At 35.9% G+C, this 26,603-nt stretch overlaps 1 protein-coding gene across 1 annotated transcript in view; it reads right to left on the reverse strand.

Annotated features, from left to right (window-relative positions):
* Positions 1 to 4,210: 4,210 nt before the first annotated feature.
* Positions 4,211 to 26,603, reverse strand: part of DHX15 (DEAH-box helicase 15) — a 55,200-nt gene continuing 32,807 nt past the window's right edge. The window contains exons 6-14 of the mRNA XM_069592995.1: positions 24,888 to 25,055; positions 15,221 to 15,307; positions 14,108 to 14,257; positions 13,606 to 13,714; positions 12,889 to 13,080; positions 9,844 to 9,966; positions 8,354 to 8,544; positions 5,970 to 6,139; positions 4,211 to 4,778 (exon numbers count right to left, since the gene is read on the reverse strand). Of these exons, the coding sequence (XP_069449096.1) occupies positions 4,661 to 4,778; positions 5,970 to 6,139; positions 8,354 to 8,544; positions 9,844 to 9,966; positions 12,889 to 13,080; positions 13,606 to 13,714; positions 14,108 to 14,257; positions 15,221 to 15,307; positions 24,888 to 25,055 (1,308 nt within the window). The 3' untranslated portion in view covers positions 4,211 to 4,660. The remainder of the gene's footprint in view (positions 4,779 to 5,969; positions 6,140 to 8,353; positions 8,545 to 9,843; positions 9,967 to 12,888; positions 13,081 to 13,605; positions 13,715 to 14,107; positions 14,258 to 15,220; positions 15,308 to 24,887; positions 25,056 to 26,603) is intronic.

The following is a 26,603-nucleotide window of genomic DNA, read 5'->3' on the forward strand; positions in this document are numbered from 1 at the left end:
CCACTGCACCACCTGGGAAAACCCATGAATGGCAAACAGGCATGTAGAAAGATACTCAACTTCTCCAAAGATTGGTTGCTAGTGGAATGCAAATGGAAACCACAAAGAGGGATTACATACCCACCTAAATGGCTAAAATTTAAAATGTAAACAGGTAATTACAAAACACAAGAATGCAGAGCAATACACATTGATGGTAGGATAGCAAAAGAGCCTCATAAGTACTTCGAAAAACTGCTTAGCAGTTTCTCATAAAATTAACCATGCACTTACCGTACAACCTAGCAATGTTTCCTAGGTAAAAATTCCCCGCTAGTGGTAAAGAACCCACTTGCCAATGCAGGCGACCTAAGAGACACAGGTTTGAGCCCTGGCTTGGGACGATCCCCTGAAGGAGGGCATGGCAAACCCACTCCAGTATTCGTGCCTGGAGACTCTCCATGGAGAGAGGAGCCTGGTGGGCTACAGTTCATGGGATCGCAAAGAGTTGGACATGACTGAAGCAACTCAGCACACACACACAAAACCATACAAACACCTATTTGCAAATAGCTTTACGCACAATACAAAGGCTGGAAATAACCCAACATTCCAGCAACAGGTGAATGCATAAACAAATATGATACATACATAATGGACTACTGAATATACTAATATACACAACATGGATGAACCTTAAGAGCATTATGCCCAATGAAGGAGAATGTTAATGTTGTACACAACTCTTTGCGACCCCATGGACTTGTAGCCTGCCAGGCTCCAAAACGGCAACCAGTTTATGACCTTCTGGAAAAGGCTAATAAACTAAAAGGACAGAAAGTCTGTTGGTTTGCAAAAACTCTTGGGGAGATGAATAAGGGGATTAGTGAACAAAGGGACACGGGGAACACTTTGGGAGTGATCAAAGTATCGAGTATTGATTGTGGTGATGGTTATACAACTGTATAGAGTTGTTAAGCTTCATCAAACTACACCTAAAAAAGATAATTTACTGTTATGTAAATCTGTCTACAAAATACTCAGTGCTTGTTGAAATCCTAGTATTTGTTTGACACACAATGAAATGTCCGCCACAAAATTTTGATTAACCCCAAAGTTATGAATGACTGCCTAGAATCTAGCTTTGAGTGAAGAAAAAAAAAAAGATCTAAAACTTCTAGAAGAGAGATTTAGCATATAAATTTGAATTTCCAGCTTGATTTAAAATATCATTAGGCACTGTCCAAGACAGAGCCAGGGATGTGAGCTTATTTATCCTAGGCCTTCACCACTTCCAGTGACTTACACCTAACCATTTAACTTACTGGGCTGCTTATTTACCTCTCTTTCCTCAATACTCAACTAGTCCTTAAACTATCTTTTCTTTCTGATACCTATTAGCTCTTTCATCTTTACCATATTCATTATACCTTGCTTTTATGTTATAGATCTTTGAAAACATTTTTAAAACTCCAACCAAACCATAATCGAGACAGTATCTGAATTACCAAATCTGTTTTTATAGACTCACACAATGCCTTCCAGAGTTGGTACTTAATAAAATGAACATGATCAGTATTACTAAGCAATTAATATAGAAATTCTCTGAAGGAATACCACAAAATGTCTATTATGGAGAAATGTTAAAAAAAAAACAAGTTATAAATGTAGTTTTACCATTTTTATCATGAATTCTCAATCTGGTTCCACTTACTACAGTCTATTTTTAACTATAAATAAAGACTCCACACACACACACACACACAAAACCAGCATCTTTTCAAACAGAATAAAATAGGCCCACACATTAAAAGAATGCAAGAAAATTGCCAAATACAAGTAACTCCCAGATTTGGGTTAAACTTAGCATATGACTGATAGCAGTATTTAAGAAGCAATTTTTAAAATGTCTAACCTTAGAAGGTTATTTAATGGGCTATAAATGCATTTAACGTGGGGTGAGGTCTCCAAACATTAACATTGTGAGCCCTGAGCCACATCCAAAACTATCATGTAATAACTAGACACCATAAATTTATAGTGAGATTCACAGAAGCTAGAAGGTTATGGTTGCATGAAAGGGTAACAATCTTTTAAGTTGCATTAACAGAAGCAATGGCATGTCTGGTCCCCTGGAAAATACAGATTCCATTACACTCTGCCCAGTTTAGACCGTAGTATTGACTATAATCCAGAAAACACCTAGCAGAAGTTAAGCAGGAATGTTCAAAGAAGGCTGAGGGGAAACAGGCTATTCAGCCTAAATAATAAAGATGACAGTTAACTCAAATAACTAAATGGCATCATGCGTAACAGCCAGATGTAGTTAACGTTACTCTGGAATTAAAAACAATTAGAGAAACAGTATTCAGCTCAGCATTTCAAACAGAACAATTAAGATGTCTTCTAAAGTAATGGTGTCTCTAAGGTATCTGAGCAGAAGGGATGGCCATTAAAATTATTGAGAAGAGAAGTGCAATTGTTTGCAGGTACCTTACAAACCTAAAATCCTAGGACTAAATCATATAGCTTTTATTTTGGGGGATTCTAGCTCAATGGATTGATTACAGGGTAATGTTTATTTTATCCTGTCCTATACCCCAGTTGTCTTAATTCTCTCACCATTTACAAGCAAAGGCTCCATTTGCTGCTGGTCCTCCCTCCTTATGCTACACAGTCTGCACTCTATCTAGGGGTTCTGAATCCACTGTTGGTTGAATCCAGGGATGTGGGACCTGGGTTAACAGAGGGCCAACTGTATCATGCCACTTAATACAAGGGACTTGAGCAACCATGGATTTTGGTATCCACATGGGGCCCTAGAACCACTCCCTTGCAGATACTGAGAACTATATTCACAACAAAAAATTGTTCTATTTTACTATTTTGAGAGAGAAGGAGATCTCTCAAGAAATCTTCAAAAAAGATTTTTCTGAATATTATGGGGGGAATTTTAATATTTTGGTATGCATGATAATAGAGAATAAAAACTCAGTTGCTCTAATGATTCCATGTAGCCACTACCAACACATATTCACCACTTATACGATACAAAGAATACTAGCCATTCCTAGAAACTCTGCCAAATAAATAACCAACACTGCTCTACACATTGCTCTGTAACTTGTCTCTGTAAGAAAACATAATGGTCAAACTCCAGATTTTAAAAAGCACAAGGTTAAACAATACATACACTAGAAACCTATTTATTATAAAATCAGATAGATTTATAAAGATATGCAACTGATTTACCAACTATATACTGTGGTATAATTTGATTAATGGACAACATAGGCACATAATGTTGCCAACAGTTAACCCCAGGATAAATTTAAACAAAACCTAAAATATTATTTCAGCACATAAATTACTCCACAGGAACAAAACTAGGCACTTAATAGAAGTATCCCAGTAGTGTGAAAAACTCTTAACTTTCCCAATTAACTCCCTTAAACCATACTAGATTTATGCCTCAAAGTAGTATTTAAATTTCAACTATGTACACCTATAATTTACTTTAACTTTTAATATTTGTAATGAGTGGGAAAGGTAGAAGAGGTGAGTCTGGGCATTAATGAGTACAGTATGCATGCTTTAAGTATAAGGAACTGATTTATTACTGGGGACCCTCTGATAGGACTCACCCTGAAGAATACACCTGACCCTAAAGATGGTCACACCTACCCTCTGATGGGTCATTTGTGGATAAAATAGTCTATACCTGTCACAGAGAAGGAAATTCACATTTTAACACACTATACTCATGACTTTGTACACTGCACAAAACATCCAACATTAAGAATTCAATAAACTGACCAACATCTACAATATCACTTCCTATTGTCTATTTAACACAAACATTTGTTTCAGAGACTAGAGTACATAGAATGTCTTAAGTAAAAAAAAAAAAGATCTGCTAAAAATTTGGTAACAAAATAAATAATCAGTCTTATAGAATGAACTTTATGATGAAAACTATTATTATTCTGTCTTTGGGGATCCAATTCTGAGTTAAAAACAACATACTCTATCCCACTAGATCAGATCCTAACTAACCTAACAAAGTGCTACAGTATGTCCTTTAAAACCTAAGAGCAGCCCCTGTGGAAAGACACTGAATATGGAGTCACAGTACACTTACAATTTAAGGAAACAAAAAAAGCCCCACACTTGGGAAGAAAAGAAGCCATACTTAGATTAGAACAAAAATATTAAAGTGCTGTGGCCAAAATTAGTATAAATAGACTTTATTGAAGTCAGTGCCTCTGTACCGAGACAGAAGATTGTGTCTACATAAGCACAAGTTGTAACATTTCACAACTTCTAAAAGGAATGTCAACAATTACAACGATCATGCATACCATGGTCGATAATCACATTTTAGAAGCATTTTCAACCATTTCTAAAGAAATGCTTATAACATTGTTATATATAGAACTACTTTCAATAAACTGCAAAACATTGATCGACTTTTCCAGTATGAGCTACAGTGTCAACACAAAAGGGAGGCATAAATGTTTAATTTATGAAATCAGAATGGAATATTTACTGTAAAGAAAAATTAAAAAGCTTTCAAATAAAGGCCATTATTGAACCAACATGAAGAGCACAACTTGAACTTTTCAGTTCGTTCATCTTTTAAAGCTGTCCTCTGAATAACTTCAGTTCTAAGCATTGAATTTCAGTACTGTGAATATTCCTTGGATTGCAGTTTGGCAATGATGCGGTCCAACTGTCTCTTTGCTTCACACTGTGGGAAATTGCTCATGTCATAATATTGAGGGGCAATTTTCACCAACCTGTCCAGAAGGAGGGGAAAAATCACCAAATTAACAATTAGAGTACTGGAGCTTCTGATAGGATAGGCATTATTCACTGACACACTGACAAATGCAAATAATAAGTCCAAGCCAACAGTAAAATTACAAATGCCTAATCGTTATCAACACCACTTTTAGAAATGTGTGCTTCTTAGTATGCTGCAGATTTTCTGATGGTGGACTTTTCATAAACTTAAAAAACGAAACAAAAAACCACTCAAATTCTTGTAAAAAAAAAATACTCCTTTCTTTTACATAGACATTAACATAAGGTCATAAGTTTCTTCACTCTGGAACACTTTTGATCTATCTCTTTAAAGTTACAATATTACAAGTTCCATACAACAAACAGGCTGATATTCAAATGACTGGATCGTCTCATTTTCTAAGTTTTAATAACCATAAATGTAACTCTATACCCCAAAGAATAAACCTGACTGAATCTTTTTAAACATTTAGCCATGTAATTTTCTTCTCAATAAAGCATTTAAGATACAATGGTAATGTCCTATACAATTTAAGTGTCAAAAGTCACGAATCAGTGGAGGAAAGAAGCCTCAAAATATACAGCAAGTGACACCAACTAAAGTGCGTGCTTTCAGTCCCACCATTCTTGGCTGCCATTTCCATCTTAAGTTACAGAATAGATTCTGGCCCCTAAAAAAAGTCACAAAGGGGGACTGCAGTGGGTGGGTAATTTTGCTTAAAGTCAGTCAGTTCTGATCACATTTTGTGAATCAAATATGCAATGATACAAAAAGAGGTGCAGTTTTTAATGCTTGCTTTGCTTTTAAAGCGCCAACATAGAAATAAACAATAACTGAGAGCTGAAACACAAAGATTGACTACTGCAACCTGGAGATCAAGTTAATCACAACAGCAAGAGAATGGCTTCAAAGATACTCTTCATGTTAGTCAAGTTTAACTTGGTGTCTCCAAATTGCCCATGCCCATGCTAACAATTCTACCATCCTCTTTACAAAGCAATTATTCTTAACAGATAATCACACACCATTTTGTGCCCCAAATCTATACACAGGAGTATACACCCTAGCTGGGGAACACCCGAGTTCCCCAGAGTGAACAGAAGAACAAGACAAGACTCTCTTCAGATTCCATTCTCAGCAAAATGGTAACGAAAACTTTTAGAATGAAAGACACTGAGCTTACCATTCAGGCTTGATGTCTGTACACGTCCGGATGTAATTCTTTGTTGTAAGAACAAACTCATTATAAAGCACCCATTCAGGCTTGTGGTCAAGAACAGTAGAGGGATGCAACTGAACCACTTGGTTATCTTTCACAGTTAAGTAATGCCCTGTTCGTTCTAAATGTGCCACCTGAAACCGAAACCCAGTAAATTAATCCAATGCTTCTGATGTGCTAGTTACAAAAGTGACATAAAGCCTATATATCTATACCTATATAATCAGGGAAAGGCAAGCCTCACCTAGTGCTTTTAATCTGATGGCTAGACTTACTTAGCACTGCCTAATAAAAGCAGCAATCAGCAAACTACAGCAGGCTAAATTCAACTCAATGCCTACATCTTTAAGGCCTCTTAGCCAAGGACAGTTTATACACCTTTAAATGACTGGGGGAAAATATCAAAACAGAAACACTTGGTGATGCTGGAGCGGAAATCACATGAAATTCAAAATGGTAAGTAAAGTTTTTTGAAACATAGTATGCCCATTTGTCCAAAGTTGCTTTTGCACAACAAGGGGAGGCAGAGTTGAACAGTTTCAGTAAGGGACCTAAATCTGGTCCCATCACTCAATGGGAAGAGATGCAGAAACAGTGTCAGACTTTATTTTGCGGGGCTCCAAAATCACTGCAGATGGTGATTGCAGCCATGAAATTAAAAGACGCTTACTCCTGGAAGGAAAGTTATAACCAACCTAGACAGCAGATTCAAAAGCAGAGACATTACTTTGCCAACAAAGTCCGTCTAAGTCAAGGCTATGGTTTTTCCTGTGGTCATGTATGGATGTGTGAGAGTTGGACTGTGAAGAAAGCTGAGCACCGAAGAATTGATGCTTTTGAACTGTGGTGTTGGAGAAGACTCTTGAGAGTCCCTTGGACTGCATGGAGATCCAACCAGTCCATTCTGAAGGAGATCAGCCCTGGGTGTTCTTTGGAAGGAATGATGCTAAAGCTGAAACTCCAGTACTTTGGCCACTTCATGTGAAGAGTTGACTCATTGGAAGAGACTCTGATGCTGGGAGGGATTGGGGGCAGGAGGAGAAGGGGACGACCGAGGATGAGATGGCTGGATGGCGTCACCGACTCGATGGATGTGAGTCTGAGTCAACTCCAGGAGATGGTGATGGACAGGGAGGTCTGGCATGCTGCGATTCAGGGGGTCGCCAAGAGTCGGACACGACTGAGCGACTGAACTGAACATATAATAGTAAATAAACTCAATTTCACTCAATAAATATTTACTAAGCACCTACTAGGTGGCAGGCACTACACTTTGAAAGTCCCATTTCTAATGGATTTTGGTTTTAAGAGAGAATTAGAAATCCATAATGCTTGAGTAACAGTGAAAATCCTAACTCTGATAAGCACTGAAACTTCAGAATAAGGTGCCACAATAAACATTCTGTTATTCTGATCTCAAACACAGACAAGGCACCGATCTCCTTTCATTCTGCCTCCACGCACTTAATGGCCACTCTATGTATTGGGCTCATTTGGCCTTAAGGCAGGCCACATCTTACTTATTATACATAGCCAAAGGAGAGAATCAAAGAACAAGCGGGATATTTAAAAGATAACTAAAATCAATCTCATTTCAAATAAGGTACTGATGTGTTTTCATTTTTTCACCACAAACACTTTCATTTTGAAAAACATAATTGGTTTCATGTCCCTTAAACTGTAAGAATTACCTGACAAGTTTTAACTTCAGCCTCCAATATAAAACACTTAAAACCAAAAGAAATATTTAAAACTTATTTTTCATCTTAAATCATTATTCTGTATCTGACTTTCCTAGGACCCACGTGTCTTATTATAAATACCAAAGATCGCACTACAGGATTGAGCATACAACAGTTGCTTATTTGAATATTAGGGTGATTAGTTTCTACAAAGGGAGGAAAGTGAATTATACTTCTGGATCCATCCAGAAAACTGCTTCCTTTCAGCATTCCAGTGCAATTATACATCTCCAACTAAGATCAAGATCCAAAGAAATTCTTTGATACATTTATCCAAAGACAAAATTTGCATTGAAGAAATGGCTAATAAAACTCACCTGAAAATAGCCAAGGTATCTATTTAGTATAAAAAGACTCCATTATTTAAAAAGTGCTTGTAAAGTTGATTTCTACATAACTGGATCCCTAACTATGGTCATTTGGTAAACTCAGACATGTAAAAACTTCTCAGTATATTAGTTCATTCAAGAATCTGGACAAAAAATTAAAGATTATTTATAGGCATTCTTTAACCGAATTTTGTGTTTAAGTGGACTCCAAGCACTGCTTACAGAAAACAAGTATTAAGTAAGCATTTAATTATGTACTCCTGTACGGTTCACATACCTGCATAAAATACCCAGTAACCAAAGCTTTTCTTATATTAATATAATAGTCCCTGCTTGTAAAATCAGTACTTCGACGAGGCAAATTAAATCTGTCCATAATTCTTGATAGCTGCTGGCGTACATTATCTGCTGACATCAGGGACCTGTAGTTAATGAAGTTGTCATAACACCACTGAACCGACTCATGATCTACAAAGTTGGAAAGAGGGAAAGTAAGAGGGGACATGAATCATCCAAATAGGTGTATTATCTAATTAAAAAATAAAATCAGTATAAATAGCAAGCTAAACCAAAAAGGGAACTAAACCACATCATTTTATAAATTAATCATAGTCTTAATCAACTTTACTAAAAATCTGGAGTCAAGTTCAAAATTTAAAACAGCACTAAGGTTTTTGGCTACTGAATGACAAAACAATGATTTTGGGAAAAAAAATTTTTTTAAGTTATTTTACCCATGGAATCTACCTGGCTGTTTTCAACAGATAATTCTTAACAGGAGTGGATTCAGAGAATCTGGAAAAATGCCATGTCTTTCTCATTTTCAAAGAAAAACAGGCTTAGATTAAGACTATCAAATGCAGCTTAAAAGTTATAATACTCTCTGAAAATATGATATAAAGCTAGAAGAATATCTCATCATGTAGCAATAGCATCATATTGAACCATCTTTCTAATGGTGGGCATTTAGGTATTTTTCGTTTTTCTTTACTATCATAAATAACTGAGATGATAAACTTGAATCGTATCTCTGTCCAAAGAATACTAAAAGAAAATTTCACGGATTATCTATAGGTCAAAGGGTATGAGTTTGTTAAGGTTGGTAACATCAAATCTACTGCTTTTCATAAAAATAACATGTATTTCTATTCCCACCTCTGGTGTTAAGACTGCTGCACTGCACTAGACCCACTCCTACACAGCTAAAGACTATTTTTCTTTAGCCTTTGCCAAATTTTATAGGTGACGAAATGGTACCTCTCAAATAATAATGCACATTTACTGAACTGCAAGTAATGCTGAATAGTCCCCCACTCGAGTTTATGAACCACTTACAACCTGGTCATTCACATTTGTAGCCTATTTTCCTATTTCGTTAGTTTACTTTTATATAAGAGCTATTAGGGAAAATATTAGTAATAACTCTGTAAGTAATACAAAACTATTCACACAAAAGGTAAAGTTTATAAAAAAAAAAACTATATCAAAAGCCGTATGTTTGTGGTAAATTTTATACCAGCATTTCATTTTTACTGCTCTGTATTTTCTAGCTTTCTGGTGCTTTCCTTCTGATTATAAAAATAAACAACTTTGGAAAAGATGGGCAATTTTTATTTTAAATGCTAGTCAGGAGTTTTTTCTCAAGTACCTTTGGGTTTCTAATGTAAAGTTGTCACAGATAATAAATGAAAGGGAGATGAAGAAATACCTTATATGCTGCAAGTGACGTTTAGACAAAAGAGTGCCTTCAATCTAATTTATACTTACTTTGTTTAAAAGCATGGTAGACATTCAGCAGTGTCAGATGATCTCCATCTATGTGGGCAAATCTCATCTTGGCCTCATCTGCAGCTTTCTTGGCCTCCGTGGGACGAACAAAACACTGTGGGACTAAACAAGGTTGGTATGGGCCCAACACAAACGCCCATATCGATGAGTCACGCATTCACAGACAGAGGAACAAGGCCTAGCTAGGTCAGTTCACAGAGCATAGGGCAGGGCAGGATGGCCTCCAACTGCATCTTGGACTGTTTACTACCTTGATTTGGTACATCAACACCTAACCACATCTGTAAGACAAGAGGGTTTCAAAGCTACAGAGTACCTGATTATTTTTAACTAAATCTAAAAGTAGGCATCAAAAACAGCTATTCTGAAGGCCATCAAGATACTAAAAGCTCAACTTATTGAAAAAACCAGTGCCGATAGCTCTACCAATAACCAGAATTATGGTGTCAATAGCCTTTTAACTAAACAAAAATTTTTCAAAAGGTCGTTCATTCAATCCGCTGAATTCCCCACTGCAGGACCTAAAACAACTTTCCAACCAGTCTATTGCCACATTTCTATTGTAATTCTTCCCTAGTGTTGTGGCTATTACCAGCTGGTGGGTATCACTATTAGCACTGGTGAGCAGAAGCATATGTAACATAAAAAATATCATGAAATCTTGGGTTTTGATGGTAGCAGTAGTGGTGGAAGGTTAAACCGCCTTTGAATTAAGAAAATTCAAAAAGGCTAGGAATATTCAGCCTAGTTTTCCAGCATTTTAAGAAAAAGATTAGCAAATAAAGTCCCAAGTTCTTTTAAAAAATTGTTATTTGACTCAAAGTCCTCATATAAAAGCAGAATCCAATATTTTAAACGTTGACAATTAGTCTGAAACAGTCATTATGTCAGGGTCATCAAAATGAACTATAGTATTTTTTAAGAGCCTCAATTTTAAATCACATAAAACTTGAAGTTGTTACAAAGTGTGTTCTACATTTTTTCAAATACAACTTTCCTTCATTTACTTTAGCAATTCCATAGTTATAAAAGCAGTAAGAAAATAAAAATATTTAACAGCTTGGGACTTTGTCAACACATTTTTAAAGCTCTTAAAACCTTGTCAATAAAAAAAATTAAAAATCATCAGTTCAGATAGAAAATAGGAATAATCAACAAGATCAAATACAGTATCAAGTTACTCTTTACCATCCATACAGTTTCCCCTTTAAAATGATTCCAAAAAGCCAAACAGAAACAATGACACATGATCACAGTAAATATTAAGTCTTGCTTAATGTAACTGAAGCAAGGTAACAGATATAAATACAGAAATCTCTCATAGCTGTGAACGTTAATGTGAACTAGCTACCAGAGTTAAATAATTGGGTTTAAGAAGCACTCAATAAGGCCCCTGATTTTTTACTATTTATATCAGGACCCCCAAATTCCAGAAACTCCTTAAATGATAAACAAAGCATTACAAACTAAGCAAACTGTTTTAGTTGCATGACTTCTTAATCCTTTAATACTCCCCCTCCCCACAAATGCCTTGCTTAATAACTAATGTACATAAATGTTCACTCTCTTGATGTGCTAAAGACAACTAGTTATACCCATGCTTTGCAGAACCACCACAAGTAAGAGATGTAGATGGGAGATCTCAACTGCATCATAATGACCAATTTTTTAAAGGGCTAGTTAGTTTTCTAAACTCGAACAATGCTAACTCTATAGTATGCCCAATAAAAGAGAACCTAGAAATAGAAAAACTAGGTAGGTAACAAACAGTCTGTTAACTCTTACCCCACACTCTCTAAAGCTAAAATCTGGGTTAAGTACAACCAGAAGAATCTAACAAAAATCACATATATAAGAAAAGGCAGACAACAACCTACCACCACCTCCGCAAGAAACTACAATTTCATTAAAATGATTCAGTACTGCCCTGCCCATCTGCTCTGAGTCTGATCAATCATAACTGCAAAAAAAAAAAAACATTTTCGCTAGTTCTTAAATTAAAAATTCACATCATTAAAACACACATCTAACCTAAGCCAAAAAATTTATATTTAGAAATTAAAAAAAATTCTTCCTTTAATTTCATGTAAGAGTTTTAACTATTTGAGGTATTTAATTATAAATAAAACCAATAAGCCACTCTATGACTGGAAGTCAATTTTCCCCAGTACTGAAATTAACATTATAGAGTACTTTGACAGTCAGTAAAAACTTAATACGATTCCTATTTTTAGCGTAAGATTCAGTGTACATTTCTATGTCAATAATATTTCTCTGTTTTGGAAAATCTAAATTCCAAGTTACTATTTGTGAATTAAATGTTTCAGCTATTAATAAAAAACAGTAGTATTTGTTCAGCTCAATGTTCTAATTTTTAAAATTAAGCAATTTTACCTATTAAATATATTTCTTTTATCAACTGTCTTCCTGCCACTGTAAAAAAATTACCATCAGATTAGATTTTAAACCTAAAATTATACATTACTACTACTACTTATTTGATACTAAGTTTAAAAGAATTATTTGACTGCCACTGCAATACAGTTTATACATGAAGAAAAAGCTTACTCTTTCAATGATGGCTTGGTTTGTCTCAGGCTCACTTAAATAGTGCCAGCTACTAGAACAAAGTTCTTCCTGAACTTTCAGCAATAAACTGCAAAACTGATGGACCTACCAAAGAACTCAGCTGTAGTATCTTCAGACTTATTCTTTAATATTTTTGGCTATAATGTGAGGCTTGTGGGATGGACCACCAGGGAATCCTGGCCCTAACCTATTCTTTTCTTACTGATATTTTCTTCTGAGCCAATGTTTTTTACTACATTTTGTGCACAATGCTTTACTTTTGTAAACACTATATTATTATGAAGCTATTTTTCAAGATATTTAGCAAACAAATTAAGTCCCTTAAAACATCTATAAAATTCACTATCATACTAAAAATTAAAAAACAAACCCAAAAGTGAAGTCCACCCAAACTTTGAAGAGCTGGGCTTTTTTTAGTTCCTTTCCCTCTATTACCTGACAACATAGCAGTAATAGATAGGACCTCATTAGAACAGTTGTAGTCACAACTTGCAATAACCATTTTAGCGAGTTGTGGATCTAGAGGAAACTCGGCCATCATGGATCCCAATTCAGTCAGATCTCCATCATCATTTAAAGCAGCCAGATAATTCAAAAGTTCTAGGGCTCTCATCAGAGTTTCAGGAGCTAGGAGGAAAAGGCAATCTATTAAGACAAGCTGCCTTAATAAGCAAAAACGTGACAACAAAGCACAAACTATTACAAGCAATCTCATTTTTCACTCTACAGTGGACCAAACGTAAAACTCAAACTGCCATCAAATTCAATTACAGAGATCTAGCAAACTATGAATCATGTAAAACTGCAAAACTTGCCTGTACAGTAGGTAAATGTCACTTTAAGTACATTAACTGTTAACTCAACAATGTGTTTATCAAATTATTTTGCCTCAAAAAAAAAAAAAAAAAAAAAAGAAAAAATTTCCCATTTTCATGCCCTGGCAGTAACTCCCAAAACATTTAGTCACCCTGAAAGATAAGGGGAAAAAAAAGACTATTTGCTATTTTCCCACTCTTTCACACTTAATGCCAACACACAAAATTTCTCTTGATGTATTGTAAGGGAAAGGTAAAATGTATTTAATATATATAAGGAATAGGATAGTCAATTTTGGTTAAAAAGATTGATAAAACATGCTTTGAGAATTTATACCTGGTGGATCCATAAAATCAAAATGCACCAAGTCATCAATACCAAGTTTCTTCAACTGTAACACAACTGATCCTAAATTAGAACGCAAAATCTCAGGATAGGTATTATCCTAGAAAAATACAAAAACATTTGTTTAGTTGAATATCCCATAATCTTCTTGCTCTAGGGGAAAAAAACATATCTGTTCTCATCCTTAGCTATTTACTTTGGCATTTCTTCTAAATGACTGACTTAGACAGGAGAAAAGTATTTGCGGACTAAAAAGGAATCAAATACTTCCTGTAAACTATCTTCATAGGGTTCAAAAGGTTACACTGCTGCCCAATTCGACTTAGAACTGTAACAAAGGGTTGTATTGGTAGACTACACCATATATTTCAGGGAAAACCTGAACAGCTTACAGTGCCAAAAGACAAGATAAAGTAAGTGAAGTAATTTTCTTCTGGTAACAAGTTTAACTTAACCTTCCAAAAACAGAGTAAGGACACAGTAAAACCCTTACCTGCATCTCTGTTTTGTAAGCTTTCTCTGTATAAAGTCGGAAGCACTTTCCAGGTCTTGTTCGTCCTGCTCGACCAGCCCTTTGTTGAGCTGAAGCTTTACTAATGGCTGTCACTAAAAGGGACTCAACTCTGATTCGAGGATTATACACCTATTGGGACGTAAATAACATTACAATTCATCCTCCAGTTAAACACAAAACTGTGATCTAACAAAAGTATCCAAAGCCCAAAATAAACAAAGCAGTACTGATGACCAGCATAAATCATGCTGGGGCAGAAACAGAACTCATCATTCCTTAACTTTCCTTCAGGTATTCTGACTCCAGCATTCTGAGATTCAAGCTAACATGAAAAGTCACTTAACACAGAGGTAGCTCTACTCTTCCTAATTTAAAATGCTTTCAGTTTTACCTTACTCTTATATGGTGGATAGTGCTGAAGGTTTTTGCCTGGAAAAAAAAAACTTGTCAATTTCAACACCCAATGTTCAGTGTGGACATCAAGAAAATATTTTGAACTCAGTCCAGAAGTCAGTTATATGCTGCCAATTTAAAGAATTGTTTTCCATCAAGAACGTGAATACTACGCACAATAAATTCTCCCAAATATAAAACATAATCAAATGCGATCAAAGATCTTAGGTAAGAAAACAGTTTTATTTATTAACTGAGTAATCCCTTAATTTGGCTAAGGTGCTTGGGTACTCATCACTGCTGAACTAGAGGTTAACAATACTTTTTTTTTTCCCCAAGTACTATGCTTGATACATAATAGAAACTAATTTAGCTGACTGAGTGACTAATAGGCAGGGATGATAATCCCGTACTTTTTACTACTCCTTACATGAATATACACTCACGTATGAAACACTCAGGATCACCACACAGAAACAAAGAAAGCAATGAAAAGAAAAACAAAAACATAGGATTATAAACATGGGCTTAGAATGTGAAAGCCAGCTGGAACCAAAGGCTCACATCACAGACTTCTGAAAATGAAACACAAATTGGAAAATGATTCTAAAAAGCGAACTTCAGGCATGAAACAAGTAAGCAATAAGTACTATCAAATGAACACTAATTTATAAAGTACTATAGTACTAAAATATGTACCTTTTGTTTTGCAAATCCAGGATCAATTACAAATACCACACCATCTATTGTCAAAGATGTCTCTGCAATGTTAGTTGACACAACCACCTGTTAAGATATGAACAGTATTTAAACTACAAGCCAAGTACAATTCAAATAATAAGATTAGTCATTAACTTATTATACTAAACAATCAATTACAAACCAGTAAATAAACAGGAATTAGGTTTAATCTTTACTAACCAATGCTATATAAAGACAAATTAATATTTAAGAATTCAAAGTTTCATTTAGTTCATCATAGCACCTTCCATTTTCAATAAAAAATCTTCAGGTTATTACTTGACTACATTAGGTTTTAATTATTCAAATAGCAGAACAAAATCAAAAGAAAATAATTCATAAACCAATAAGTTTATCTCACAGAAAGTCTCTCTGAGAAAACACTTCTTGGTTAATATTCAAACTGTACAACATGTACATGTTTCAATACTTTCAGGCAACATTTACAAAGGAAAACTGTATCACCGAAAGTCAACTAAATATTTTAAATGAAATGGCATGTGGGGGCGAAAATCTCAACTTAGAATCCAGTAAGAATTGGTGTATCATCAGAATTGAACATAGATGTTCTGGAAATCTCAGAGGGGGTATCACAGCATTCAAGGAATCTTAAGGAATGATTTGAACTTTTTATTGAAAGTGAATAAGGTTCAAAGCATTTATATACTAACATGATTGTTTTTTCATGTGGGTGTTTTATGCTTTAGAAAATTAGGGACCTGAGAATGACATGTCACACAATTTTTTCTTTTTAAGCAATGGAAAAATGGGATCTTCATTAGTATTTTTCTCAAAGCATCTGATCTGAGGAAGATTACTGCCATTAAGGTGGAGATGCCTGAATATGCAAGTAGTTGACACAGATGAATCAGAGTCTGCTCTTAAAGTTTTTTAAAATCTGCAAAGAAAGATTAGAGGTGGAATGGAAGTACAATGACAGAAAAAACATGCCATAACAATTTTAAAGGATGTACTGCCCAAGCAAAGGCAAGGAAAACTTACTCAGAAAATGGCATTTAGGAGAGCTGTTGAAGATAAGGTGGGATCTACCCACAAGGGAGAAGTGAAGAGCAGTAGAAGGTTCTGCTTAAACAAAAGCATGTGGATAAGAATGCCGTTAGGCACACAAAAGAAAGGACTCACACTGCCAGGTAATCTTGGAGGTTTAAAAGGCTACGGGAACATCATTAACAGGATGATATTATGCAATCTAAAACCAAAATGCTCCCTTTTTGCACTGATCAGCTGAAAAGAATACTAACTAGCAAATGAACAGTAAACTATAAGTGGTCTGATGCTAATGAAATATATTTTCCAGAACATTTCAAAGACATGAACATTCAATAATTAGAGCTGAAGTAATAAGCATAAACAAGGTCAGGAGGTGAACTTCAATAAGTATAAACAGAGTTTAATATTCTTCTACAAAGCCAGTGTGTAGTATCAAAGCCAGGAATCAAATCTAAGTAGCTAAGTAACAGTGGAGCGGTTTTAACACACTCAAACTTCAATTTCCTTTTGTAACTCTTGCATACTAGTCAGCTGAGACAGAGCCCTTGTAAACTATACAGAATCACAAACCACACACTTGTTACTATATAAGAGGTCTTGTGGCTTTCTGGAATTCTGGGGCAAAAGCTGTAGTTCTGGAAAATGTACATAGAAGTATAAAACATGTATTTTGGGGAAAAAATACACTTCACCTATTTCTTCTAGAACAAAACACAAACAATGTAATAAAAATGTACTGGTGCAAATAATTTTTGTCCATAAAAACTGGTGTTCACATGTTCTCTCTGGGTCTGTGTGACAAATTGTACATCTACAAGGAGGTGTGGATCTGTGATTCCACAGATATTAAGAATCAGGTGATGTTCACATCAACTTCGGCAAGCTCTGTGTGATTACTGTTGAGTCAACTGACACCCAAAAGTTAAAACTGAAATTCGAAGTGTTAACAAAGACCTAGAGAAGCACAGCTTTTAGGTTTTTTCCAATTTTTTTTTAATTAAAAGAATTAATGGGCTAGAAAGCTTTAAGACAATAAAATAATTTCTTGAGTAGGACCTCCCTGCCCCATGAGAAGTGGGTTTGGGGGCAAAAAAGGGAAAAACTCTTAAACTGTACAACTTTGAGCTGTAGATACAGTACTCGCTAAGGCTAAATAAAATATGCATACATACACACTCAGCGCACCCCCCCCCCCCAAAAAAAAGACAAATAAATGATGCAAGTTATCTAGCTGCCTTGGAACCTTAACAGTGGGGTGAGGCAAGCCCTAAGTATTTTTTAGATGTATTAAGTGGCACATGATCTATTTAGGAAGCGGTCTCAACACAAAGTGGTCCTGAATTTGTTAACGAATACATATGCTACAAAGCTTTCTAGACTATAGCTTGGCAATAGTGTTCAAAGACCCTTAAAGAGTGTTCAAACCTCAATGACAAAGGAATTATTTCAGATAAATAGCCCAGTATATAAACTCTATGATAAAAAAATCAAAACAATGCCAATTCTAATCCTTTTATATCAAATGTGTTAAGAATAAACTCTCATCTAGATTTATCTCCTTCCCCCTCAATAATCTGCTTTTTAATGGAATTCACGTTGATTTATTTCAATAATTCCATTTCAAAGTACTTGAGATGCTCTACTTGAATTCTATTTGGACACAATAATGCATTTAGGTTAAAGAAGTGTGGGTTTTTAGTCCCTAGGGAACTCGGTGGGGTCTCTAATTCAGTGAGGACATTAGCTTATTTGTTTGTAAATATTCCAGCAGTACCACACTAAGTTATCTTCAGATAGTGGATCATTAAGCCTCTCTTTAAAATTAGAGAGACATCTCCACAAGGGCCATTTCTCTTTTTTATTGAGCGATGTACGCTCTGAGCCATGTTAATTAGTAAACTGTGAGATAAGATACAGAAAAATCAGCTATCTTTATGGACAAAATTAATGAAAATGAAATAAAAATAAAAATAGTTGCTGGATTTAATAACACCAAATCTATAAAACAGCAAATAAGTCTTAGTCAAAAAAATGCATACGTAATTTAAGCATAAATGTTAATAAACGTAGAAAGCAACAGAAGCTTTAGCTTAAAGTATCTGAACAAATATCAAGAATGATTAATGATTAAAAGAGGTAAAGTATCCACCCTCAAAAATTTATGTATTGCATCCTCAACTTTTCTTAACTATTAGAAAGCTTGAAAGTCTACCATTGATGCTATGCTAGAGCACCATGCAAAAAGATCTCAATTATTTGTAAAAGGAATGCTAGTTAAGTACCCAATGCCCACAGAAGTTTACCTTTAATATAGCCTACATTTTAAAACTTTAGTACTAAAAGGCTGTTTCGTTAGTTTGATCACTATCAATTAGAAACTATTTTGCATAAATTAATACAATGAGGAGTAAGACAACAAATGAAGTACTACTTTACAAAATGTGATCCGATATAATTTAACAAAAGTATGAATCAAATAGTATTTTAAGTAATTGGAAGTAGACCTTAAATCCCTAACTCTTTCTACATAATCTTATTTATCTTTGTGCTTTTGGTCAGTTGTTATTTTTTTGAGTACAGCTGATTTACAATGTTGTCTTTCTGCTGTACAGCAGAGTGAATCAGTTATAAAATACATGCTGTTGCTGCTGCTAGGTCGCTTCAGTCAGGTCCAACTCTGTGCGACCCCACAGATGGCAGCCCACCAGGCTCCCCCATCCCTGGGGTTCTCCAGGCAAGAACCCTGGAGTGGGTTGCCATTTCCTTCTCCAATGCATGAAAGTAAAAAGTGAAAGTGAAGTCGCTCAGTCGTATCCAACTCTTAGTGACCCCATGCTCCTCTATCCATGGGATTTTCCAGGCAAGAGTACTGGAGTGGGTTGCCATTGTCTTCTCCATAATATACATACATACATCCGCTCTTTTTAAGATTCTTTTCCAATACAGGTCATCACAGTACTGAGTTCCCTGTGCTATTCAGTAGGACATTATTAGTCACCTATTTTATATATAGTAGTGTGTATATGTCAATCCCAATCTCCCAATCTATCCCTTCCTGTAGTTTTAAATTAATTGTGAATACCAATCAGTGACAACATTCCTGAACGAAAAGTCCCATTCCAGTAACTGGCACAGTAATGTTTAATTAATGAATTCATGATAGAAGAATTAAGCCTTGGCCTTTACAAATAAAATATTACCAAAGTTATAGCATTTAAAAAAAGAGGACAGGAAAGCAGCAACTGAATACCAGTTTTTCCTTTTCCATACCCTCAAATAACCTGTGTGCATCTTCATTACCTTTCCTCTTTCCCCACAATCCCATCAATCCTTTTTCCTACTTTAACTGGACCTGCCAGGCCCTGGGTCTGATGGTCACTTACTCATCTTGCTGGCCAGTCAGTGCTTGGCTGTAGTGCATTTCAATGGTCTCAGGTTTTCAACTAGTACTATCTCCCAAAACCAGCTTCAAAATATATGACTGGATGAGTAAACCCTTCTCTATAAACTTTTATAAAAATCGTTCATTATCCCTTAAACACGCTGGGCTTCAAAGTGTTTTTCCCTCAGAGTATGATGCACCACTGCCAAGGGAAGTTCCCCCGCCCACTAGGGTCATCCAGGGAGGCTATGAGAGTGCTCCTTTGACTTCTAAGATGAAGCTGACTCATGCCAGGAGATAACATGATTTCCCAGCAAGAGATCCTACAGCTTTAGCTGAATGAAAAACATAATTAGTGGATGATGAAGTAGCACAGTGGCTCTTAAGTTTTCATTCTGAATTAAAAGCTGGAGATATCCCAAGGTAAACCAAAGCCCTGGAAACTCCAGTGGCCTCAACATCATATACAACTGCTGCTGAATCACTCTTTTTAGAAAGGCAAAATTCCTCTAAATATTCTAGGATTTACAAGAACATGAAAAGCAATAGCTTAAAAAACAAAACAAAGCAACAACTAATTCTATTCCGTGGGCTTAAACTGTTGAAAAGTCTACAAAATGTACCATGTACAGAACCAGCAACAGACTGAACCTAAATTTCTACTATACTAGTATTAACAGAGAAAAGAAGAGCTCAAATATGAAGGTAAGGTGGGCCCCATCAAAGTAACTCTAAATGGAATGAAGAGAACTACATGAAAAGATAAACATGGTAAACCTTGCTGTATTTACTCCAAGATAAATAAAATCACCATTTTAAAATTAAAAGCAGATATACAAAGTACCCATGATTTGAAGAAAAATTAAACCATCCACATGGAAGATGCATTAACTCCACTTTAAACAACTACTTTTATACACATCAACTGACAAAGAATGAAGTAAAAAAACTGCAGAGAATGAGTACTTTTCAGTCAACAAATCACCTTCAAAATTATATACTAAAGTTATCACTTAAAATTTCAAAAGTTTCCCCCCAAATTCTGAATGCAAATAGTAACAGAAAGTATTTTACCATGTTCTAGAGACAGCACTATGACAAAAATAGTTGCAGCATTCAACATAATGAAGCTAGCTAGCATCAGACTTTAAGTCATGTTCACAGTTTTTGATTTATGATTAACTCTAAACCTGCTTCCCCCCCACCCCAATCAATCTCCTGTTAATTTATACTCCACTAGGCTCATGCAAAGATGGGCTTAATAAAGGACAGACATGGTATGGACCGAACAGAAGCAGAAAATATTAAGAAGAGGTGGCAAGAATACACAGAAGAACTGTACAAAAAAGATCTTCACAACAAAGATAATCACGATGGTGTGATCACTCATTTAGAGCCAGACATCCTGGAATGTGAAGTCAAGTGGGCCTTAGAAAGCATCACTATGAACAAAGCTAGTAGAGGTGATGGAATTCCAGTTGAGCTATTTCAAATCCTAAAAGATGCTGCTGTCAAAGTGCTGCACTCAATATGCCAGCAAATTTGGAAAACTCAGCAGTGGCCACAGGACTGGAAAAGCTCAGTTTTCTTTCCAATCCCAAAGAAAGGCAATGCCAAATAATGCTCAAACTACCGCACAATTGCACTCATCTCACACGCTAGTAAAGTAATGCTCAAAATTCTCCAAGCCAGGCTTCAGCAATACAAAACTGTAAACTTCCAGATGTTCAAGCTGGTTTTAGAAAAGGCAGAGGAATCAGAGAGCAAATTGTCAACATGCACTGGATCATCGAGAAAGCAAGAGAGTTCCAGAAAAACATCTATTTCTGCTTTACTGACTATGCCAAAGCCTTTGACTGTGTGGATCACAATAAACTGTGGAAAATTCTGAAAGAGATGGGAATACCAGACCACCTAACCTGTCTCTTCAGAAACCTATATGCAAGTCAGGAAGCAACAGTTCGAACTGGACATGGAACAACAGACTGGTTTCAAATAGGAAAAGGAATACGTCAAGGCTGTATATTGTCACCTTGCTTATTTAACTTCTATGCAGAGTACATCATGAGAAACGCTGAGCTGGAAGAAGCACAAGCTGGAACCAAGATTGCCGAGAGATGTATCAATAACCTCAGATATGTAGATGACACCACCCTTATGGCAGAAAGTGAAGAGAACTAAAAAGCCTCTTGATGAAAGTGAAAAAGGAGAGTGAAAAAGGTGGCTTAAAGCTCAACATTCAGAAAATGAAGATCATGGCCTTCGGTCCCATCACTTCATAGGAAATAGATGGGGAAACAGTGGAAACAGTGTCAGACTTTATTTCTGGGGGCTCCAAAATCACTGCAGACGGTAACTGCAGCAATGAAATTAAAAGATGCTTACTCTTTGGAAGGAAGTTATTACCAACCAAGATAGCATATTGAAAAGCAGAGACAATACTTTGCCAACAAAGGTGCATCTAGTCAAGATTTTTCCAGTGGTCCACTGGTTTTTCCAGTGGTCATGTATAGATGTGAGAGTTGGACTGTGAAGAAAGCTGAGCGCCAACGAACTGATGCTTTTGAACTGTGGTGTTGGAGAAGACTCTTGTGAGTCTTTGGACTGCAAGGAGATCCAACCAGTCCTTCCTAAAGGAGATCTGTCCTGAGTGTTCATTGGAAGGAATGATGCTGAGGCTGAAACTCCAGTACTTTGGCCACCTCATGGGAAGAGTTGACTCATTGGAAAAGACTCTGATGCTGGAAGGGATTGGGGGCAGGAGGAAAAGGGGATGATAGAGGATGAGATGGCTGGATAGCATTACCGACTCGATGGACATGAGTTTGGGTGAACTCCAGGAGTTGGTGATGGACAGGGAGGCCTGGCGTGCTGTGATTTATGGGGTTGCAAAGGGTCGGTACGACTGAGTGACTAGACTGAACTGAGGCTCATGTCTCAGACTGTAAAGCATCTGTCTACAATCCAGGAGACCCAAGTTCAATCCCTGGGTTGGGAAGATCTCCTGGAGAAGGAAATAGCAACCCAGTGTTCTTGCCTGGAAAATCCTATGGACAGAGGAACCTGGTAGGCTATAGTTCATGGGGTCACAAAGAGCTGGACACGACTGAGCGACTTCATTTTCACCTTCAGGCTCATGCTGCCTATCTTTTCAGTAAGTTCTTTCAGTTTGAAAAATGTATCTGGTTCATTTAACATTTGGACAGCCAAGTAAATAATTAACCAAGATAAATGTCAATATCTATAATTTTTCATCAAACTGTTAAGAAAAAAGACAGCAAAAGAAAGAAAAAATTTTTGACTCTCCTAGGCCTATATACAGAAATAAACAATAAATTCCAAATTTGATTGACATGTAAGTCATAAGTGAGTAGTATTTCCAAACATTTTTTCCTACATGAATAGACTCAAGTGTATAGTGGTTGCCACGAGGGGTTACTTTGTTCTAGAAATGTTAGTACCCTGTATACACTCAGTTTTATCTGTGTCAATCATCTTCCAAGGTGATAAAGGTAATTATTTATACCCACTTTAAAATATAGATTTCAAACTTTAAAATCAGATTAAGAATCCTACCAAAAATTACATGCAACTTTAAAGAACCTTAAATAAATGTCTGGGATTTTTAAAAGCCAAGCTGACCCTATTCTAGTGGTTTTCAAACCTTTTACAGCAATGCAATCTTATTTTCAAAGGATCTATCAGAATCCCCATCTCAAAAAATAAAAGCATAGCTGCCTGTATCAAACTCAAATCTCCACAGTATCCATTCCCAACAAAGCACGCAGAAACAAGGCTGGAATACCCCTGGCCTCAGTTCCTGTGCCAGGCAGATATCCATATCAATGGGACCCACAGTTCCTACCCTCAAGAAATCCACATTATTTATTCAGTGTTATTAGTGCTACTGTTATCAGAAATCTGTGCAGTCAACAATGACATTTAAGTTATGCTGGTTCCAAATCAGGAAAGGAGTACCTCAAGGCTATATAGTGGCACCCTGCTTATTTAACTTATATGCAGATTATATTATGTAAAATGCTTGGCTGGATGAAACACAAGCTGGAATCAAGATTGCTGGGAGAAAATATCAATAACCTCAGATAAGCAGATGACACTCCCCTTGTAGCAGAAAGCGAAGAAGAAACAGAGCCTCTTGATGAAAGTGAGAGAGGAGTGAAAAAGTTGGCTTAAAACTCAATATTCAGAAAACTAAGATCATGGTATCTGGTCCCGTCACTTCATGGCAAATAGATGGGGAAACAATGGAAGCAGTGAGAGACTTTATTTTGAGGGGCTCCAAAATCACAACAGATGGTGACTGCAGCCATGAAATTTAAAAACACTTGCTTCTTGGAAGAAAAGCTATGACCAACCTAGGCAGAATATTAAAAAGCAGAGACATTACTTTGCTGACAAAGGTCTCTCTGGTCAAAACCATGGTTTTTCCAGTAGTCATGTATGGATGTGAAAGCTGAACTATAAAAACAAAGCTGAGTGCCAAAGAATAGATGCTTTTGAACTGTGGTGTTGGAGAAGACTCTTGAGAGTCCCTTGGACTGAAAGGAGACCCAACCAGTCAATCCTAAAGGAAATGAATCCTGAATATTCACTGGAAGGACTGATACTTAAAGTGAAACTCCAATACTTTGGCCACCTGGTGCAAAGAACTGACTCACTGGAAAAGACCCTGATGCTGAGAAAGATTGAAGGCAGGAGGAGAAGGGGATGACAGAGGATGAGATGGTTGGATGCCATCGCCAACTCGATGGACATGAGTTTGAGCAAGCTTCAGGAGTTAGTGATGGACAGGGAAGCCTGCCATGCTGCAGTCCATTGGGTTGCAAAGAGCAAGACACGACTGAACAACTGGACTGAGCAACTGAGCAAAAATTCTAGGGAGAAGCCAAGGAACTGAGGAAAAAAGTACTTTGTGCCAAGTGATTTAATGGGGAGAAAGACATTTGGCTACCTTCCTCACCCTAAGCAACCTTCCATTTGCTAAGGAAGAATTTCCCAGGGATATGGTAGCAGTACCTGTCAAAAGATATGCAGAACTCTACACAAATACATTTCCTTCCATTTACTTTGGAAATTCAGATAACTAGCATAGAATTCAGATCACAATCACCTGTAACTTATTCCTTGAATAATAATTCAATACAATTTGATATCTCACAGACAAATCTTTCGGTATCAATGCAATGTTTATAGAGAACATTTCGACGTTACCTTTCTTCCAATTGCTCCATTCTGTTTTTTTGGAGGTGGAGGTTCAAAGATGCGTTGTTGCTGCTGAGGTGGGAGTGTGGAGTACAATGGAATGATTTTGATGTCACCGACTTCAGGGCCCAAATCATCAACCTCACGCTTTATTCTCTTACAGGCTTCATCAATTTCCTACAAAATAAAAGTTTAAGTGTGCAAACAGAATGAATACACACTGCAACATTTTAAGGATTTACTATAATCCTAGTTCTATGCAGCTTATTTTAGTCATCACAATTAATTCAGCAAATTTCATTGGGATTTCAGAAATAATCAAAGAAACTTTGATTTCTCTAGTCACATAAACACACAATTGCCTTATTGACATTCCACACCCTTTTTTCTTAAGAGTCAATGTCCTAATTAATTCTCAACAAATTGTACTAAAATTGAAATTTCTCACCCAGGAATATTTAACTGCACTCATAACCTTTTCAATTTTCACAATCTACAAGAAATTGATGTGCAAGATATTTTAAATAAGCCAATTAGGCTTTAATGTCACGTATTACTAATGCAATTATATGGAAGATTTGCTTCATTGTGCCTAATGAGAACACACACCTCTACAGTATCAACATAGATATTTAAGAACCAGGTTAACCCAAATATCTTAAAACCTCTTCAAAGATCTCCCTAATACACAAAACAACTCCAACACATTTTGCATTTAATTCCAGGTTTCAAAAGAGGACACAATGAATACTGGGAGGGTGTGAGAGTCAGAGAGGTAGGTGAAGGCTCTAGGGGATGGGAAAGGGACTTTAACATGGGAAGGGAGCTATATTTAAAATTTTACAGAAGCTTTAATTCAGTTAAACTCAGAAGTACGCTAAATGATTTGGCAGTATGGCCAATATTAATTAGACGTTACCCTTATTGACAAATTATCTTTTATTCGAAAGACAGAACAATTTTTAAAAACTTACCAAGTAAAATTATTGTATATTATAATTAAGCTAGAATAATTTTCCTTAAAATGATTTCTTAACTAAAGTACAACTCTGTTTCCGTGTTAAAAGAATATACATAAGAACAAAAAAAAATTTAAACAAATTTAAAACATTTCAGCTTTCTGGAGTATTGATGAGGTCTTAAAAACTGACAGAGAAAATTACTAAAGATCTTATATACCGATTTCCTTTGAGGTATACAGTTTCCAAAAGAAATGAAAGTTTGCTATTCATTGAAAAAAAAAAAAAAACAGAAACAAATATTTTTACCAAAAAATTGCTTTCAAATGCTGTATCTAGATTAGAATGCCCCCTGCTGGTATACAAAAACAAAATTAGATCTTAAAAAAAGAACACACAAACACAATATAAACCCCAAACTATATATATAGTTCTTAAAAACATATATACCTATAGGAAAACTGATGCCAAATTCAGAATATTTTTCAATTCTGTTAATTCAGAAGTCATCAAATACCAGATTTTATATAGAAAATTAAGAGCCCCAAATTGTGCATTTGCAGACTCTAGAAATTTTAACAAGATTATTCCAAATTTATTTGAAACTATCTGCTAAGCATGTATGGAGCTGAAACAAAATCACTACTGCATGTGATATAATGAGTGAGAAAAAAAAATCCCACACTGTTTATGGTTTTATGAAGACAAAGTTCTAAACATTATTTTTTTAAACTTGGCAACAAAATTTTCCCTAAATTTTACTGAA

This window comes from Ovis canadensis, chromosome 6 (assembly GCF_042477335.2).
Source record: "Ovis canadensis isolate MfBH-ARS-UI-01 breed Bighorn chromosome 6, ARS-UI_OviCan_v2, whole genome shotgun sequence".
NCBI classification, from domain to species: domain Eukaryota; kingdom Metazoa; phylum Chordata; class Mammalia; order Artiodactyla; family Bovidae; genus Ovis; species Ovis canadensis.